This window comes from Echeneis naucrates, chromosome 24 (genome assembly GCF_900963305.1).
Source record: "Echeneis naucrates chromosome 24, fEcheNa1.1, whole genome shotgun sequence".
In the NCBI taxonomy this organism is placed as follows: Eukaryota; Metazoa; Chordata; class Actinopteri; order Carangiformes; family Echeneidae; genus Echeneis; species Echeneis naucrates.
The window spans coordinates 106,062-123,734 of record NC_042534.1 but is presented as its reverse complement, the minus strand read 5'-3'; the positions used below and the strand labels follow the sequence as shown (position 1 = coordinate 123,734).

The 17,673-nt window shown below is 48.2% G+C and overlaps 3 protein-coding genes across 7 annotated transcripts; 1 reads left to right on the top strand and 2 right to left on the bottom strand.

The window, feature by feature from the left end:
* The first annotated feature begins 42 nt into the window (after positions 1-42).
* On the top strand, positions 43-6,582 carry LOC115037414 (MAP/microtubule affinity-regulating kinase 3-like). 5 transcript variants are annotated; one of them, XM_029495939.1, is made up of 18 exons: positions 43-551; positions 1,377-1,562; positions 1,667-1,720; positions 2,067-2,115; positions 2,197-2,262; positions 2,373-2,443; positions 2,552-2,608; positions 2,700-2,834; positions 2,932-3,033; positions 3,269-3,388; positions 3,522-3,621; positions 3,718-3,830; positions 3,908-4,043; positions 4,128-4,321; positions 4,637-4,734; positions 4,841-5,140; positions 5,251-5,295; positions 5,422-6,577. In XM_029495939.1, the coding sequence occupies exons 1-18, from the start codon at positions 501-503 to the stop codon at positions 5,783-5,785; spliced, it is 2,241 nt and encodes a 746-aa protein (XP_029351799.1). In that variant the 5' UTR covers positions 43-500; the 3' UTR covers positions 5,786-6,577. The 5 variants fall into 5 exon arrangements, with proteins under 5 accessions (XP_029351799.1, XP_029351800.1, XP_029351801.1 ...); XM_029495940.1 differs by having other exon boundaries at positions 4,841-5,113; positions 5,422-6,569; XM_029495941.1 differs by lacking the exon at positions 5,251-5,295 and having other exon boundaries at positions 4,841-5,113; positions 5,422-6,576.
* Positions 6,583-6,801: 219 nt separating this feature from the next.
* Positions 6,802-11,128, bottom strand: LOC115037367 (creatine kinase B-type). The gene is made up of 8 exons (XM_029495848.1): positions 11,063-11,128; positions 9,962-10,173; positions 9,255-9,409; positions 9,024-9,156; positions 8,049-8,220; positions 7,601-7,724; positions 7,336-7,525; positions 6,802-7,023 (listed from the first exon to the last, which is right to left on the bottom strand). Exons 2-8 carry the CDS (start codon positions 10,152-10,154, stop codon positions 6,845-6,847), a joined length of 1,146 nt encoding a protein of 381 aa, XP_029351708.1. The 5' UTR covers positions 10,155-10,173; positions 11,063-11,128; the 3' UTR covers positions 6,802-6,844.
* Positions 11,129-14,896: 3,768 nt separating this feature from the next.
* LOC115038179 (photoreceptor outer segment membrane glycoprotein 2-like) lies at positions 14,897-17,033 on the bottom strand. The gene is made up of 3 exons (XM_029497056.1): positions 16,453-17,033; positions 15,419-15,665; positions 14,897-15,151 (listed from the first exon to the last, which is right to left on the bottom strand). The coding sequence occupies exons 1-3, from the start codon at positions 17,031-17,033 to the stop codon at positions 14,897-14,899; spliced, it is 1,083 nt and encodes a 360-aa protein (XP_029352916.1).
* Positions 17,034-17,673: the final 640 nt, after the last annotated feature.

Below are 17,673 nucleotides of genomic sequence, written 5' to 3'. Positions count from 1 at the left end.
GGTCCCTCGCTGATGTGACGTCACATCCTGTCAACGCGCTAGGCTCGGTTGGTCCTCCATCTTGGCTGTGGCTGCCGGAGCGGCGACGCTCTGTGCAGACGGGATGATGAAGGAATGAACGGCTCCGGATCCAACACCGAACTCACCGAGCCGGGACTGCGGTCGTAACCTGACCCAAGACAGTGACCAGCAGGCGGATCCGGATCCGGTCTGGTCTCAGAAACACAGCCGGTCTGCTAGCGTACTAGCCGGGTAACTTAGCAAAGAGGAACTGTTGCTCTGGGTCAGTTTGGATCGATGTCGGTTAAAAGCGGCAAGACGAGCCGAGCCGGACCAGATAAAGGTGTAGTCCTAATCTCAAACCCGGGGCCAGTAATGTGAAGACCTGTTGCGATAAACCCGATTTGAAGCGAACCGGCACAGTCGGTTAGGTCCAGACAGGTGCTTCGGGCGGACAGGCGGCTTCATGACCGAACCACCCTCGCACTGACCCGGGTAACATGTCCGCCAGGACCCCCCTGCCCACCGTCAACGAGCGGGACGCCGAGAATGTGAGTTAAATATCCAGACTTTTAGACCAAAAGATAAACCCGTTTTTGGTTCTGGAGTCGGCCAAGTCCGTTCGTTATGGGTCGTCCCGGTTTTAAAGGGAGAGTCCCCGATTTGCTTCAGGATTCCTTTTCAGTCATTGTGGTTCCTGTGCTGTCAGGGTTTTTGGACAGCTTCAAGAGTGCAGGTCCGGTTACAAGTACCCGTTTTCAGGGGCTCTAAAAGATCTTTGTTAAGTCGCCGAAGGTTTTTCCCAGGTGGTGGTCTGGAGCTGGATCCTAAGGAGTCCTTCCTCCATCTGATTTCAAGAAAATGGTTCAGGATTTTCGCAAGCCTGTTCATGTGGTCCAGGTTTGAGAAGACGGGGGGGCAGTGGAGAAACCTGGAAAAGACGCAAGGTGTCCTGGAAAATGTGTTAATGGCAAAGATGAATAAGTTTGTTCTGTCCGTCCAGTTAACACCTGGAGAACAAAACGGGTTCTAGTTGGCGCTTTGGAAAGTTTGGAAACTTGTTATGGAGGTTAATGGCCTGAGTTTGGGGGGGTTGTGTGTGTTCTTGAAAAGTTCCAGTGACCTTGTAGAAGTACCGTCACTTATTTGATTCTCCTGTTGGGCAGATGTTGAGTTTAACAGATTCCTCATGGTTTGTGGCTGTAAGCCTAGGGGCTGCTAGGTAGCCGGTAGGCTCTCCAGGTGATTCCAGGTCTCCAACCATTTGTTGGTTCATGTGATGGATAACTGACAGTGAGAGGATTCAGTATCGTTTTGATCAACCTGACTAGTTCCCACTGTAACTGATGAAGAAGTCTCTGACTATTTTTTCCCAGCATACCTCAGGAGAGGATGGGCGTGGTGAGGCGTCCCGCTCTGTCCGCTCCGCTCGCTCTAAAACTTCCCTATATGCCACCGGAGATGAGCCGCCTCATGTGGGAAACTATCGGCTGCTGAAAACCATCGGGAAAGGAAACTTTGCCAAAGTCAAACTGGCTCGACATGTCCTGACAGGACGAGAGGTGAGACTGAGACAAGTCCCTGAAGTCCAGCACTGGTTGGATCTTATTTTCTTGCAGAGTACAGATCCTGTAGTCGTTTAATGGTTGTGTCTCTCTCCTTACAGGTGGCCATCAAAATTATTGACAAGACCCAGCTGAACCCCACCAGCCTGCAGAAGGTGAGAGATGGTCTGGATCTGATCTGATCTGAATCTAATCTGGATCTGAGCTGACTGAACCTGTGACTCACCAGTCCCATAAACCTGTTCAGAGATTACCTCTTTCACCTGAGAACTAGTTCTGTTCCAGCAGATGGCAATTTGTGGTCCAGGCTGAACCTGATCAGTCCTGATGCAGTTAGACCAGGACCTGCTGTCAGTGTTTCTGTAATTGATTCATATCATGGATCTGTATCCACGTGGATGCTAAAGACCAGAGATCCAAGTCTATGTACCAGGATAGTGATGGTTTCAGACTGATGCGTGTCTTAATGATCAGCTGACCATATGTTTGTTTTGTCCTCAGCTCTTCAGAGAGGTCAGAATCATGAAGATCCTCAACCACCCCAACATCGGTGAGAACTCACCTGTCTTATCTGTTCTACCTGTCTTATCTGTTCCACCTGTCTCACCAGTCTCAACTGTCCCAACTACAGTGAAGCTGTTTGAGGTGATAGAGACGGAGAAAACTCTGTACCTGGTGATGGAGTACGCCAGTGGAGGTGAGTCAGTGATACTAGGTGTCTCTGGTGTATAGATTGACTGATCAGTCGATCAATAACTGATAAGTGTCATGTCTGAACTCTGACCCCTGACCTTCCTCCATGTGCAGGAGAAGTGTTCGACTACCTCGTCGCTCATGGCAGGATGAAGGAAAAAGAGGCCAGGACTAAATTTAGACAAGTAATGCACACACACAAACACTCACACACTGTTGATACCATGGTAACACCACAGAGAGTCAGGGAAACACATGGAGTTTCTTGTTCAGATATTCTGTCCTCCCCACAGATTGTGTCAGCAGTTCAATACTGTCATCAGAAGCACATAGTTCACCGTGACCTTAAGGTAAAACACCCAGAGTCATTCAAACTCAAAATTCCCAACTGACTCTAAACATATCATCGACATGAATAACCTGCCCACTCCCATCCCACAGGCAGAGAACCTCCTCCTTGATGCTGACATGAATATTAAAATAGCAGACTTTGGATTCAGTAACGAATTCACTGTTGGTGGGAAACTGGACACGTTCTGTGGTTCTCCTCCATATGCAGCTCCTGAGCTTTTCCAGGTTCCCCCCATTTCATCTGTTCATTCAGAGCACAGCAGGTTGTCAGTGGGAAAGTGCAGTCAATGTGTAATTGTGTGTTTCTATCTGCTGTTATCAGGGTAAGAAGTATGATGGTCCAGAGGTGGACGTGTGGAGTCTGGGTGTGATCCTTTACACTCTGGTCAGTGGATCTTTGCCATTTGATGGACAGAACTTGAAGGTCAGTAAAATATGGATAAAGTGTTAAAAGAACACTCCACCAATTCCAGATTTCACCAGATCCAGATCATTTAGAACTTAACATACTGTAGAGAAACAGTTCCTGGACATGTTTAGCATAGCTTAGCACAAAACCAGATATGTAAAAGTCCAAGATGATTTTCTGAAGTATGGCATTGTCCCTTTAATTGAGAGATGTGAACAGTTGATGATGTGGTCTGTGTTTCTGTCTGTAGGAGCTCAGAGAACGAGTGCTTCGAGGGAAATATCGAATCCCCTTCTACATGTCGACTGACTGTGAGAACCTGCTGAAACGTTTCCTGGTGCTAAATCCAGGGAAACGAGGAACTCTGGAGGTCAGCCGCAATACATCATCAAATACGTTACCAATTGATCATCCTTATCCTTATTGATCATCATTATATTTGATGATGGTCACTACAGGAGCCTCTGAATGTGAATGAATGAAACTGAATGTTTTCTCCTCAGCAAATCATGAAGGATCGATGGATCAGCGGTGGCTCTGATGAAGATCAGCTGAAGCCCTTTATCGAGCCGGAGCTGGACATCAGGGACCAGAAGAGAATCGGTACACACCCAGAGTTCAAGTCCACAACATCCAGTTTAAGTCCAGTCCCACCATGGACCTGGACCACCATGTGTCTTAATCTGTGTTGTGTTTTAGACCTGATGGTGGAGATTGGCTACTCCAAAAATGAGATCAATGATTCACTCGCCAAGATGAAATACGATGACATCACTGCCACCTACCTGCTTCTGGGCCGTAGGGCTGCTGAGGTCAGGTTGCCATAGTAACAGGAGGTAAGCAGCTATACTGCATGGGCCAGCAGTGGTAACTCTTGTGTGTTGTGCAGGGGGAGGTCAGTGACTCCTCGTCCTCCATCAGCATCTCTCTGCTCAAAGCTCGCCCCTCCAGCAGCGCTCAGTCGCCTGCCCACATCCTCACCCAGCACTCCGCCTCCTCCAAACAGAGGAGGTACAGTGACCAAGGTACAGAACGGTGTCAGGACCTGGATTTGACCCTGACCAGTTCTAGGCTGTGGCATGTTCACCAACTCCCTGTGTCTTTCTCAGTGTGTCCGGGGTCCTCGGCTCCTCCCCCTAGAAAGAGTCCGATGGCGCCAGCAGAGGGGGAGGGAAAGCAGGAAGTGGGCGGTCCGAGCAGGATGTCCAGTCCCGGGGAGGGGGGCAGTCCTCTGCTGGGCACCGTCAACAATCCCAACATGGCCGAGATCCCTGAGCGTAGGAAGACATTGACCACGCCCACTGTGAGCAAATGTGTCAGACAGCCATCTGCAGACAGATCGTCTTACCCGCAAATCTCTGCTGCTCCACTATTTCCAATCTAGCTGTAGTCCAGTCCAGTTTTAGTCTAGTCCACACTTCTGCAGGTGAACTCCCATCGGTAGACTGAGTGAACTGTCTTGCACTGTTTAACTGAAAATGGATCAGCCATGATTGAACGTCTTGCTCCGCCCATCAGTGACATCAGCACATTCATGACACCTGAGAATCTCTGAGCCCTGATGCAGATCTGGATCAGGACTGAGATGTATTCTGATGAGACCATGTATTTGATTTAGGGGGGCTCATCCAGCATGACGAGAAGGAACACTTATGTCTGCAGTGACCGGAACTCCACCGACCACCACTCTGTAGTACACAATGGAAAAGAGAACAGGTACGGACGGGTCTGAGGACCAGGACCAACTCTGAGACCGGCTAATTCACAAATAAAAAATTTACACTAGGGCTTTGACACCCACCCCCCACCCCTTCTCTTTTAGTTCAGTGACAACACCCACCCAGAGGTCAGGGGGCGGAGCTTCCACTCTCAGTGTGAGCAGCGGAGCAACGCCACCTGACCGGCTCCGCTTTCCTCGGGGGACTGCAAGCCGCAGCACCTTCCACGGAGGTCAGCTCAGAGAGCGACGCACTGCTACCTACAACGGTCCCCCCGCCTCACCCAGTCTATCACATGATGCCACACCTCTTGCCCGTTCACGAACCAGAGGGTCCACCAACCTGTTCTCCAAACTCACCTCCAAACTTACACGCAGGTATGTCATCACTAAGCATCATGGAAGGTCTGAGACCAGAACAAGAATCTTTTCTCTGTTAATTTAGCCCCTTTGTTTCCCACCTACTCACAAACACTGACTGACTTTTCCTTACTCGTGTCCTTGTTTCCTGTCAGAGGGGCCTCTGAAGTGGAGAGAAATGGCAGACCTGAAGGTTCCAGGTGAGCCACAGATCTTTGTGTCTGTGATGTGGAGAAATGCTGTCTAGCCAATCAGTGATTGTCACCATGTTATTTGTTGTCAGCTGTTTTGTGAAGGATTCAGTTTTTTTTAATGCTCTCCCCCAGCAATAACATGTCTGACCAGAAAGAGGAGCTTGGTTCTCCTGTTCCTCACCTGAAAGAAACAAAGCCCCGATCCCTGAGGTTCACATGGAGTATGAAGACCACTTCCTCTATGGAACCTCTGGACATGATGAGGGAGATCAGGAAAGTCCTGGACGCCAACAACTGTGACTATGAGCAGCGTGAGCGCTTCCTACTGCTCTGCGTTCATGGAGATGGTCAGGCTGAAAGCCTCATCCAATGGGAGATGGAGGTGTGCAAACTGCCCCGCCTCTCACTCAATGGAGTAAGATTCAAACGGATTTCTGGCACATCCATCGCCTTCAAGAACATTGCCTCAAAGATTGCTAATGAACTCAAACTGTAGAGTAGGAAACCAGTGAACAGGAAGGGGTCAAAAGGACAGGTGAAGAGAGACGGGTGGACTATCAGTGTGGCTGCAGGTGAAGGGCCGGTCCACCTGTGATATCACATGGTGTGACTGGTCCTCAAATCATTAATGTACTATTTGGACGTCTCCCTGTTCTCTACTGATTCACTGATGACATCATACTTTTGTGCTGATTGATCCAGTCCAGTGCAGCGTTTGGTGCTGATCAACCTGATTTTTTTCATTATTGGTTAGTAATGATGCCATAATGCACTGAAGAGATGACTGTCTCTGGCCTGCCCCCAGCACCGCAGGGCAGCGCCACACTTGTAATTGGACATGGAAGAGACAGGAGCTACTTTGCTGCGATGCACATTTGTTTGTTTGTTTGATTTTTTTTTTTTTTGTCGTCAAAGAGGCTCTGCATAGACTGACCTGCTGGTATTTTGGCCCCGCCCACCAGCAAACAGGGGATCTCAGACTGAAGAGGCACAGTCAGGAATGTACATAGTTTGATGGAGACTCACTTTGTTTTCATCTTGATTTGTTTTCTCTTGATGTTGCTTTCGTACTTCGGAGTAGCTGGCGGAATGATTGTCCGCTGATTATTGTTTGTTAGGTGAGCGTCAGGTTCACCCATGTCTCAAGACCTTGCAGTAGCGACACTTTGTGTGTGGATGAAACTACAGAAGTGAGTGGAGGAACAATAAAGTTTCTGTCGCAGGTGAATAAATACTGAAAATACACTAACATGTTACTATGGGTTCTTCTGTGATGATGTCATTGACACCCCTCCCTCCCCCAAAAAAAATTTACAACAGGGCAGCATCAGTGTTTAGTCGGGGCCACAGAGACTTTATTAGATATTTCAGGTGTTAGATGGGTCCAACAAGAGGAGACAGGAAATAGAAAATCCTTCACATGTTGGAAGACTGAAGTCTAACTGAGCGGCACTAAACATCCTGCTTCAGGATGGGTTCTGATTGGTTACAGTGAGAGGAGGGTGGGGGTAATCGTGGGGGATGAGGGAGGTGCCAGAGGTTGGAGTGATGCAGTTCACTTCTGCTCGGGGACCATGTCGTCGATGCTCTCTCCGGCCTCCAGACGTTTTTCCATGTCCACCAGCAGGTTGATGCCGTCCACCACCATCTGAACCAGCTCCACCTCAGAGAAACCCAGACGGTCCGCATTGGAGATGTCAAAGACTCCTCCCACCGCTGCTGTGTCCACACCACCTGGGATATAGACCGGAAGTGATGTAATGAGGGTTAAATTAAACCAGCAAACACAGACCAGGTTTAACCCAGGGCTGAATCCTGGTCCAGGCTCTATGATCCCCGTGTGTGTCTACACTATTTGTGGAGCTAATGAGAGACATTTGATATGAATTGAGGTCTTTCCAGATTCAAGCTCTGGATCGGGGCTCAACACTTGTCTACAGGTGTGTAATCTGGACATTGAGTACAGCCCTGATCCCTGATGGTCCGACAACATAGAGGAAAACTCAAGCTCTCCTTGTAGGACCCGGGGAGGACACATCTGTTTACCTGTTCCTCTCTTCTGCAGCCTCAGCCTCTTCAGGATCTCTCCGAACTTCTCGTGCTTACTGAGGTTTGGAAGTTTGACGTGGACTCCAGCTCTCAGTCCCGTCCCCAGGTTAGACGGGCAGGTGAGGACATAGCCCAGGTGTTCATTCCACATGAACTCATGACCCCGCTCCTTAAACAAGGCCTCAATCTGTTTGGGAGAGAGAGGCGGTCAGGTGAGGTCAGGTGACCAGGACCCCTTAAACAGATAAGCTGCAGGTCTTACCTTGGTGAGTCCGGTACAGAAACGGGTAAACACCTCCCTCATGTTGCCTCCTTTCTGCATACTGATGACACGCAGGTGATCCTCCTCGTTGACCCAGACCAGAAAGGTCTTGTTGTCATTGTGCCTGCAGGTTGATAAGAGAGTGAAGATTAATCTGATGATAATCTCTTTATCATGAATTTATTGACTATTAGCATTAATACTAATAACTTTTCTGAATTCACCAAACAGACTCAGTTTATCTCATTCTGCTTCTCTCTTCCTGTCAGTTCATGCAATTCAATGAAGTTTATTTTACTTTTACATTCCTGCAGTTGCTCTTATTATTGTCATATGTCTGAATATCGTTCATCATCTTGTTGTTGTATGTCAGATTGTTGCTTGGATTTCAGTATTTTAACCCAATTTAGGATCTCAACAGGTCAGAATTCATGATGTGTTCACTGACCAGATCCCGCGGCCGTCAGGCCAGTCACGGGCCATTCCAGACGCCAACAACAGTGGGGAGACGGGCTTGTCGAACAGGAAGTGGTCATCAATCAGCTGTTGCTGCTCCTCATCTGTCATGTTCTTCAGGGCATAGTACTTACCCTTCAAATCCCCATCCAAGATGTCCAGACCTGCAGCACCAGAGATCACACATGATGTCAAAGGAGAAGAAGGTAATTTTTGTCCCTGAGAAGCTAAATTCAGGCTCCTTCTGCTGATTTCCGAGTGATCTGTCATTTGGCACCAAGAGATGAAAGCCAAAGGCCAATCTCACTGTGTTTGCTCTGCACAGAGCTGAAACTGAACAATTTTCTGTAAAGTCAAACCAAATATATTTCACTGGTCCACTTATTTGGTTCAGATCTTCACTTGGTCCAGATTCCTACCAGAGCAGAATCTTTCAGTCCAGGTAGGAACCATTTGGATCAGTGTCCTGTGTTTTGTAACGTATTGTTTATGTTCATTCTCCAATTAAAATAGTGAAATTTGTCCCGTGTTTTTAGACATTGCGGGGGGCAGGGGATGGGGGGTCTCTGGTCTACCAGATTCAGACAGTCTGATCCAGTTCTGTCTGGTCCAGGAGCATTTGCATGTGAAAGAGGCGGTTTTATAAAGACTGAGCTCTCAGCCTCATTACAAGTCTCAGCAGGACGACACTGCTCACAGTTACATAACAGTTTGATCTGCTGCTGCTGCTGCATTCACTGACAGGCTCACTGAGGCATGATGGGAAAATATCTAAATAAAGACGGCTGGTTTTGAGCTGCAGTCAGAGCTAAAAAACAGACTGACGAAGAGCTTCTTCCACCCTCACCTGAATTTACAGACGAACAAACACCTCCATCACCAGTGTCCCTGAATGCACCATCAGACAGTTGAGTCTGTGATGGATCTTGTGTGGGTGAGATTTTAGCAAACAAACTGGGTGGCATACTTTCAATTGAGAGGTTTTCAATGGCGCGGCGTTCTCCACGGCTGCAGTGTGGCGGCAGACAGAAGCCACGAATACTCCGTCCAGTCCGAACCCGGGAGCTCAGAACGTAGTTTGGATCCAGATCATCTCCACCCTGAAACAGAAAATCAGCACCATGGACAGAGACAGGAAGAACAGGAAGTTTCCCCGAGTCATTTCCGACCGGAGGTCAACAATGGTGTTGTTGCTTACCTGCAGGTTTTCAGAATTCAGGTCCGTCTTGTGTTTGTCAGATGGTTTATATCCTCCATGGCGGTCTTCGATCACTGGGTCCATCAGGTCTTTGAACACTTCGTAAGTCTCTTCATCTCCAGCGACGCAGCCCACTGTCATGATGAAAGGGTGACCTGCAGAGACACAACATGTCCCATCAGTCCCAGCCTTTCTAGTGCGTATGGTTGAAATTTTAAGGTGCTGCCAACTAAAGGTTGGATTGAGGAGGATCGGGAAAACAGCAGGAAGCATCTTCTGCTTCTCTTCCTGTGGAGGAATTAACAAGCAGAAATTAACTCTGGTCCAACTGGTCGATCCAATTAAAGAGTTTAACGTCAGGCAGCAGCTAAACAAAACGTCTCTGTCAGGGTGACAAACAAGTCCTGACGGGGAGGGGGGGGTGTCCTTCAGAGAGACCTAACTGTAACAGTTCCCTGGGACCGGGGCTGGTGGGGGGATTCTCTGCTCTTGGGAGGGCTCACCTGGTCTGATTGTATGGGGAGCTGGTTTAAAAGAGGGGTATCAGTACTTGTTCTGTACTTGTCAGAATTTTTTGCGGGGGGGGTCTGACACGGGAATGTGTAAAGAGATGGTCTGGGGGAAGAATCACTGGGTTGAAAGATGTTTCTTGGTTGTGGGGAACCAGGGCCTTCACCTAGTCTGTTTATCTGGTTCAGGTGTTTTACCTGGATTATCCACGCCAGTCTGGATTACGTCGTCCAGGGTGAAGCCGCTGGGCGTCTCCTTGTCCCTCAGGTTGGCGTACATCTCAGCCGTGAGCACCTTGGCCATGTGGTTGTTATGCTGGCTGAGGTCGGGGTACTCCTGCTCTGCAGAGTACTTCATCTTCAGCTTGTTGTGGGTGTTTCCAAAAGGCATGATGTCGTCGGCTGCTGAGCTGAAGACCAAAATTGAAGATCAATATTAATGAACTCAGATTCACATGGCAGGAAACATCTGTGAGAAACAGCCTGAGCAGAAATCTTCCCACTTTATAATTTATTAGAAATTTGCCCTCAAACAACCTTCACCCTACCACAAATCAGTCTGTGTGGAAGAATCCAGGTTCTGCCTCCTAATTTAACAGTAGAATAAGAAACACTGGATCTGAGGAGGTCTGTGCCACCTTCATCAGTCACCGCTCCGGGACCTGGTCTTATGACGAATAACCATAAGAAAAACATGACCGATTACGTCATCAGGCAGAGGACACAACAGACCCAGCTCAGCTGGTCCTGTTCAGCTCGAACCGGGAGCCGGCCTGATCATGATCCGCTGGAGTGACGCAGCAGCGGACCGGGTCGCCTTGACTTGCACCGCCCGATCCCGGGTCTGCGGCGGAACTTCAGCGGGTATCTGATCCGGATCAGCTCGGCTCATTAAATATGAAACATGAACATCTTCAAGTCAAACTGAGCATGCGCCTTCAGTTGTCTGAAGGGAGACGGAAGACGCAGTGATGGAGACTGGTGCAGTCTCTGACTCCGTCATCACGGTGCAGATCCAGGACTGACTGAAACCTGGATGGTGGATTTATTTAAGGGCCTCTGGTTCCTAGCTGCACATCCACAATGTCAAAATCGACGCCAACATGAATTCAGATTAAAGAACTGCAGACAGGTCGGACTGAAGGTCAGATAGACGCCCCCCCCCGCTCCTTTGTTCTGTACCCCGCTGTCTGTCTGTCTGTCTGTCTGTCTCTCTCTCTCTCTCTCTGACGGTTTTGATCGATTACTGGGTCTGTAGACGGCCGATCAGGTGTGATTGGTCCGGACTGGAGCACCTACCTTTCGGTTCTGCGGTGATGTGGTCTACAGCTGGTCCGGGTCCGGGTCTGCTGCTGCTGCGGATTAAAGCGGCTCTCAGCCTTTTATACCCGCCCCCCGCTCCTCATTGGCTCCTATTTACAGTCCATTCATTCCATTGGTCGCAGAGCCGCTGAAGGTCACATGGTCTGCCTCTCAGGTTCAGGTCCTGCCGCAGTGCCGCTGAGCAACACCCTGATGAGGAGTAGGAGGACGTCCTGCAGGATTCCCCTCCGTGCTCCATCTTCAACTGTCTAAGCAGACCAGGACTGAGGATTGTAGAGGGGGACTGTTTGGGACTCTGTTAGTCTGGGACCTAAGTGGACTCTGATGCTAAAGTTTTGTTTTGGTTATTTTCCCCCCTCCAGGCTAAGATACTCACGATGTCTTGATGGGTGTCATGTGATGTGGATAGAAGAACGGAGTCCTTTCAGCAGAGTCATCTTAGTTTACAGAACCTGGGGGTTCAGGTCTCATGGTTTAGTTCTGAGCAGATATGGAAACTGGACTGCTTCAGTCTGGGTTGACTTCCCCCTGACATCTAGTCTGGTTCTGACCTGCAGACCTGAATCCATCTACAGGTTCTGCAGAGAATGACTCCAGACCACTGAAAGTTAAACGTCAACTGGATCCTGGACATTATGATCTAAGTGGTCTCATGAGGACAGATTGTCCACTCCAAGTTGATCTGCTTGAATCCATGTGAACTGGACTCTGTGGGTTCCTGCTCCTCAGAGGATGAGCAATCAAGACTCAGCTGTCGTGGTGCAGGTCTGGATCCTGATCCATAATCCAAGTCCCTAGATTAGCATCTAAACTGTAGTGTTGATGAATGAATGAAGCCTTTGTAGAAACTGATTCCCTGATTGGTCATGTCTCCATCGTGTGTCCACATCAGAGGAAGCTGTCTCCATGGCAACGCTTTCCCGCTATTCCTTCAGTTCCAGAGGGAAGGAATCAGGAATTAACTGATCGGCTCTGCATCCAGAGAACATCCACTCAGTCATTTAACTTATTTATGGATTCGTTCATTCATTCACCCAGTAATTAATGAATCCACCCATTTGTTATTTAATTCATTCAGTCATTCATTCATTTATCCATCCATCCAATTATATGTTCATTCATCTGTTCATTCACTCACTCATGCATTAATCCCATTGTTAACTTATTAGTTCACTCATCTATCATCACAGTGACTCTTTTTTTTTTTTTTTTTGAAAAACTGCTGACTCATTGATTCACAAACTGAAGCTCCAACAGAAGATTCCAGCAGTGATGAAGAGGAGCAGCCATGACCAGGTGATGTCACCTGACTGATGAAGAGTGATGAAGAGATGTTACTGCAGTGAGTCCACTCAGGTGATGAGCTGAATACAAAACAGATAGAACCCCTCCTCTTCCGCCACCCCCTCCATCACCCTACTCCTGCCTGCAGCCAATCACAGCCCTCCTCTGCCTCCTCCTCCTCTCATTGGCTGAGGATGCTGACACAGCGGGGTAGGTCACGTGCAGCAGCAGGTCAGTTAATGCCTCATGAGGACAGGGACTCAAACACAGTACAGAGTCCAGATGTGCCAACAAAGACTGTCCAAGAACCAACAGTCACATGACCTCAGCCATGTTGAGAGGAAACATCTGTCCCAGATGTTGCTGCTGCATTCACAGGACATCACTCACAGCAGGAAATCCTGCTTTTCCATTCAGCAGAATGTTTTTCTTTGATTTGCTCCTTTTATTATACCTCTCATTTCTTTTCCTTCCTGTTTCTTATTTGTGGGTTTGTTCTTTTATTTGTATCACAAGTGATTCTGTCCAATCATGAAGCTCAGTGTGCAGACAGGTAGAGCTTTAATCGATAATGTGTTCACATCAATGAAGTGAATATTGATATGAATATTGATATTCATGTTGATAAACCTCAGTGGTGGATCACTGTGAACTTCCTGCTCTGTGACTGTGGAGCTGCATGTTAAATAAAGTTTTGTGTGTTGAACATAGCCTGTTGGTCTGTTGGTGCAGCGTTCACTGTCCTCCCGTTCATCTGGACTTTAGATCTCCCAGCACCTGTTACCAGGCAGCGAGGAGCCACAAGCCATGACTGCTTTGTTCTTCAGCAAAGAAAGAACGAAAGAAAAGAAAGAGAAAGAGTTCTTTTCTTTCTTTTTCTTTCTGTCTTCAGTTTTTTCCACTGTAGATGATCTCCCTGCTCCTCCTCCATCTGAGCTCTGTTGCAGTAGAACTACAGACATGATGGCACCAGCTGTCAGTCACTTCCTGAGATGTTCATCCCTCTACACTGATTGGACAGTTGGACTGTTGTAATGTAGTTGTACGGTTGCAGAACTACTGCATGAGACCATCTCCTGTTGTGTGACTCTAGGTGCATTGTGGGACATGTAGATTTGACCTCAGTTATTTGCGGACATGTTTAATCCATGTAACCATGACAACCAACAAGCTTACCGATTGAGATCAGACCCCACCCCTCCTATCTGTGATGTCATTTAAGTCAGGAATCTGATTTGCCACTCTGGAGTGTGTTATATAACTCGTGGGGTAGGAAGGAGATAGAGGGTGGTAATGAAACAAAGGGAGGAAGGTAAGAGAAAGAGGAGGAGAAAGAAAAGACAAGGAAGGAAATTAGGAAGGAAGGAAAGGCAGAGCAAGAGGGCGCAATGAGGAACAATGAAAGGCTAGAGCAAAGATACAAACGGTAGGAAACAAAAAAAGTGACGGGAAGACAGGGACAAAAGAATTGAGGGGGAGGGGTCAGTGGGGTCAGCAGCACAGTAATCTGGGCCACAAGATCATGTGGTTGTCACCATGGCAACTGTCTCCATGTGCAAGTCACAGGGGGAGGCCTCTGATTGGCTAATCATGACATGAGAAGAATTTTAGTTGTGGTGCTACAATTACACACTGTTACAATTACACTAATAATACAGTAAAAACACTGAGCTACTGTATTTTTATTATACTACCAGTTATTACTGTAGTACTGTATTACAGTACTACAGTGATATTGGATGATGATGATGATGAGGAAGGTGATGCAATGATTGGATGATGTGAGCTGACTCATCGTGGAACCATCGACACACTGAGATTCAAACACAAGCTGAAGAGTCAGACACACAAACTTTATTCAAACCTCAACACTTTGACAGGCTAACAGTCTTCATGCTAAGACAGACCAATCCCCCTGGGACCTGAGACCTGGACTCTGAATGGATAGTACAAACTGCTCTAACTCGAGCTCTAGACTACAGAAACTCCATCAGCTCAATAGAAAACATGGAAGGAGTGAAAAGAGAAAAAACAACAGGAAACCAACAACAGCATCTCCACAGACGAGGGGGAAAACATGGAGAGGTCAACATTCACAGGGCTGCAGTCGCCTGCTTAGGTTTAAACTGACAATTTTCATTGGAAAAGTATTGACACAAAATTCATTTAGACATGGACCGTTTCTGGATCAGACTGACTCTGATGGACTGGGCCTCTGTCTGGTTGAACTGGTTCACCATCAGGTCCACGTGGTCCTAGTGACGTTAGGTTTGTTCTGTGATGTCCCTGCTGCAGTTCTCAGTTCAGTCAGTTTGTTTGATTTTAAACAAGCATCCGTATCAGACCTGAAACACCAGATGAGACAGGCAGCTGTCCTCTGGTGGGACCATCGTTAACTTACCCAGTGCCCAGCGAGCAAAGCATCACAATGTTATGTCCTGATGAGAGGATGTCAACAGAGCACCACTTGTGTCTGTAGCGGGTTTGAACCTGAAATAGTCCACCTTGGCTTTTGCTGCATGGGTACTATCTGGTCATGTCGATCTGGACCTGCTTAGCTGGTATCTCCTGTTCAGCAGCAGCAGTGGGTATGTTAATGTTGGGGTCGTCGTCGGTCTGGTAACACTTTCCCAGGTTTTTGATGATGTTGAAGTTGGACCAGGCTGTTTCCACCAGGCTGTTCTCCAGGATCCAACCGTTCGACTCTGAGTCTGGATCACCCAGCAAGAGTACATTCACCATGGCTGTTTGTAGGTACCGGACTCCGGTCAGAACCATTAACTGGGGCCAAAATAAGAAGTGTTCAGTGTGAACTGTCAGGAGCAGGGACACTTTTTGCTATGGGCAATGTGGGTGACTGCCCAGGGCGCACAAGTGTGAACCATCCATCTTCCCGGCCCCCCTCTCCCTGGGGGAGTATTGGGGGGTGATGGATGGTTTGCCCAGGACATAAAACTAGCCGGGACCAGCTAGGTGGTTCACCTAGACCTGATCAGACTTAATCCTGACCCTGTTCAGATCTGACCAAGAAGCTAGAAGCTACTTTACCTCAAAGAGCCAGACGAGGAGCACAGTGAGGCCAATGGACTGCATGATGCTGGTGTAGTGGTCCACCAATGCCTGCTGGCAGCCCCTCCTCCAAAGGTTCAGCTGCTGACTGTGCAGGTTGTAGTTGAAGTGGGCGGAGCTGTTGCTGACCTGCTGCTGGATGCAGGGCCGGGGGGAGAAGGTGCTGCAGCAGCTGAAGGGAACGCCGTCCATGAGGTACTTTCCCTCCACGTTACTCCTGAGACGGCTGCCAAGGACAAGCAAGAGCAGTGAAGTTAGGACCAGAAACCACTGCCTGAACCAAATGGTCTAAATCCTGACCTGTGACCCCAGTATCTCCTGGACTAAGTTAGTGGACCAGAAGTAGATCAGTGCTCTCAGTGTGAAAACTGTTTGTCATCTGCTGACTTTTCCATCTGTGAATTGGATGTTGCAGGAGATGTGATGGGGAGCTTCAGGGTCCTGGTCTCTGGTGTGGCACTGCGCTGCAGGGTTCATGTCTTAATTTTATACAGACTAAAAACCATTTAGTTCTCGCTTGATTTTGAGTGTCTGTCTTCTGGCCGTGATCAACCCCAGGTGGACAAAGCTAGAGAAAAATCCTTGACTTTGCAACCTGTGTCCCCCATGGACCCTATGGACTCTGTAGACTGTTTGGACAACATAGACTGTGTTTCTCTTGTGTTTGTACCTGATTCATGGTCAAGTGGTGGTGCCCTTGACATGAACCACAGGAGGATTTTCTTCACTTGCTTTGTTTTATTCTCAGGGAACCAGTTGACTGACACTGCTGACATTAGCTGAGGGGAGCTAACAGCAGAGTTAAAATGAAAACTGCCCAAAGAGACCATTAAATGTAGTGTGATCACTGAATCCACTAAAGTTAATGAGGATCCATTTATTTCCACTTGAACTGAATAGTTTTCAGCAAATTCCACTAGATTTTAAAGGAACTGATCAACACAACAGATTTTCTAGTATTGACCAGGATCCACTGGGTTCCGATGGATTCCAGTGGATCTGGCTCTACTTACTCCACCACAGCACTGCTGGTCATGTCCAGATAACGGTTGCTGATCCACTGGACATGGAACCAATCCTGGTACCCAGTGTTCCCACAGCAGTGGAACTGGATCTGCAGCTGGTCCAGTGTTCTCTTCAGGTAGCAACGGCCCGGAATGTGCGTGTCCTTGTAGTACCGCATGGCATTCCTCAGGCCCAGGAACAGAGACTCCTCCAGCTGACCGCGGATGCTATAGCACATGAGTGCCCCCACCAGGATACAGGAGGTAAAGAAGAAGGTGCAGACAACATATGGCATCATCATCATCTTCCAGCGCAAGAACTTGTTGGTGTCAGCACAGTCCAGGCATATCTTCCCACCCAGGAAGTTGATGCAGCAGGCTGCCAGGCCTGTGGCGATCAGCATATGTGGCACATCAAGGATCCCCTGCTCTGACATCACTTCCTGCCATTTCTGAATTTCAATTTTGAGGAATACGCCCAAGCCAAAAAGGGTTACTCCTGTCACCACAGAGATCCAGTTAAGCAGCCAGAGAACCTCGGCTAGCTTTTCCCTCTCTGCCTTGGTGAAGGTCACCTTACCGACAGCCATGTCGGTCCTCTTGGTCACGTCCAAACTCTCGCCAACATGGTCAAAAACAGGTATGTCTTAAGATCTGGTGCCACTTTCAACCACTGTGTGCTGCATCAAAGACCTCTATGATGGTAAAGGTCTAAAAAGTTATGTCCCAGAAAACATGATCCCAGCAGATTTTTGATTTTTGGCAGGGTCTGTCTGCCCAGTCCACCCAGACCATGTCAACCCCCCACTGAAGCTAAAGCTGGATCATCGGATGTCAGCTGTTTTCCCTTCACAACCGGATCAAAGTTTAAGGCACCCAGGCATCCGTCACGGTGAAGGTGTTTGGGTCTGCTGAATTGTGGATGGACTCTGCTCTCACATCCAGTCCAGGAGAAGCTTAAAGGTCAGAGGTCAGGTGTCAGAAGTTATCAGGGCCTGTCTTTAAAAGACAGCTGGAGAGAAGAAGAAGGAGAGCGGTGAGTAGAGAGCGTCATAAGGAGCTTACAGAGATATTTCCAGAAGACCGGGTGTTACCACAGCAGGAAGAAGGCCTGGGGTTGATAGACCTCTTTTACTCTTGCAAATCATTGTCAACAAGTCTAATCAGGACCATGTGATCACCTCTGTCAGAGCAGCCCAAGGTCCTTCCAACAGGAATGTTCCTCACACT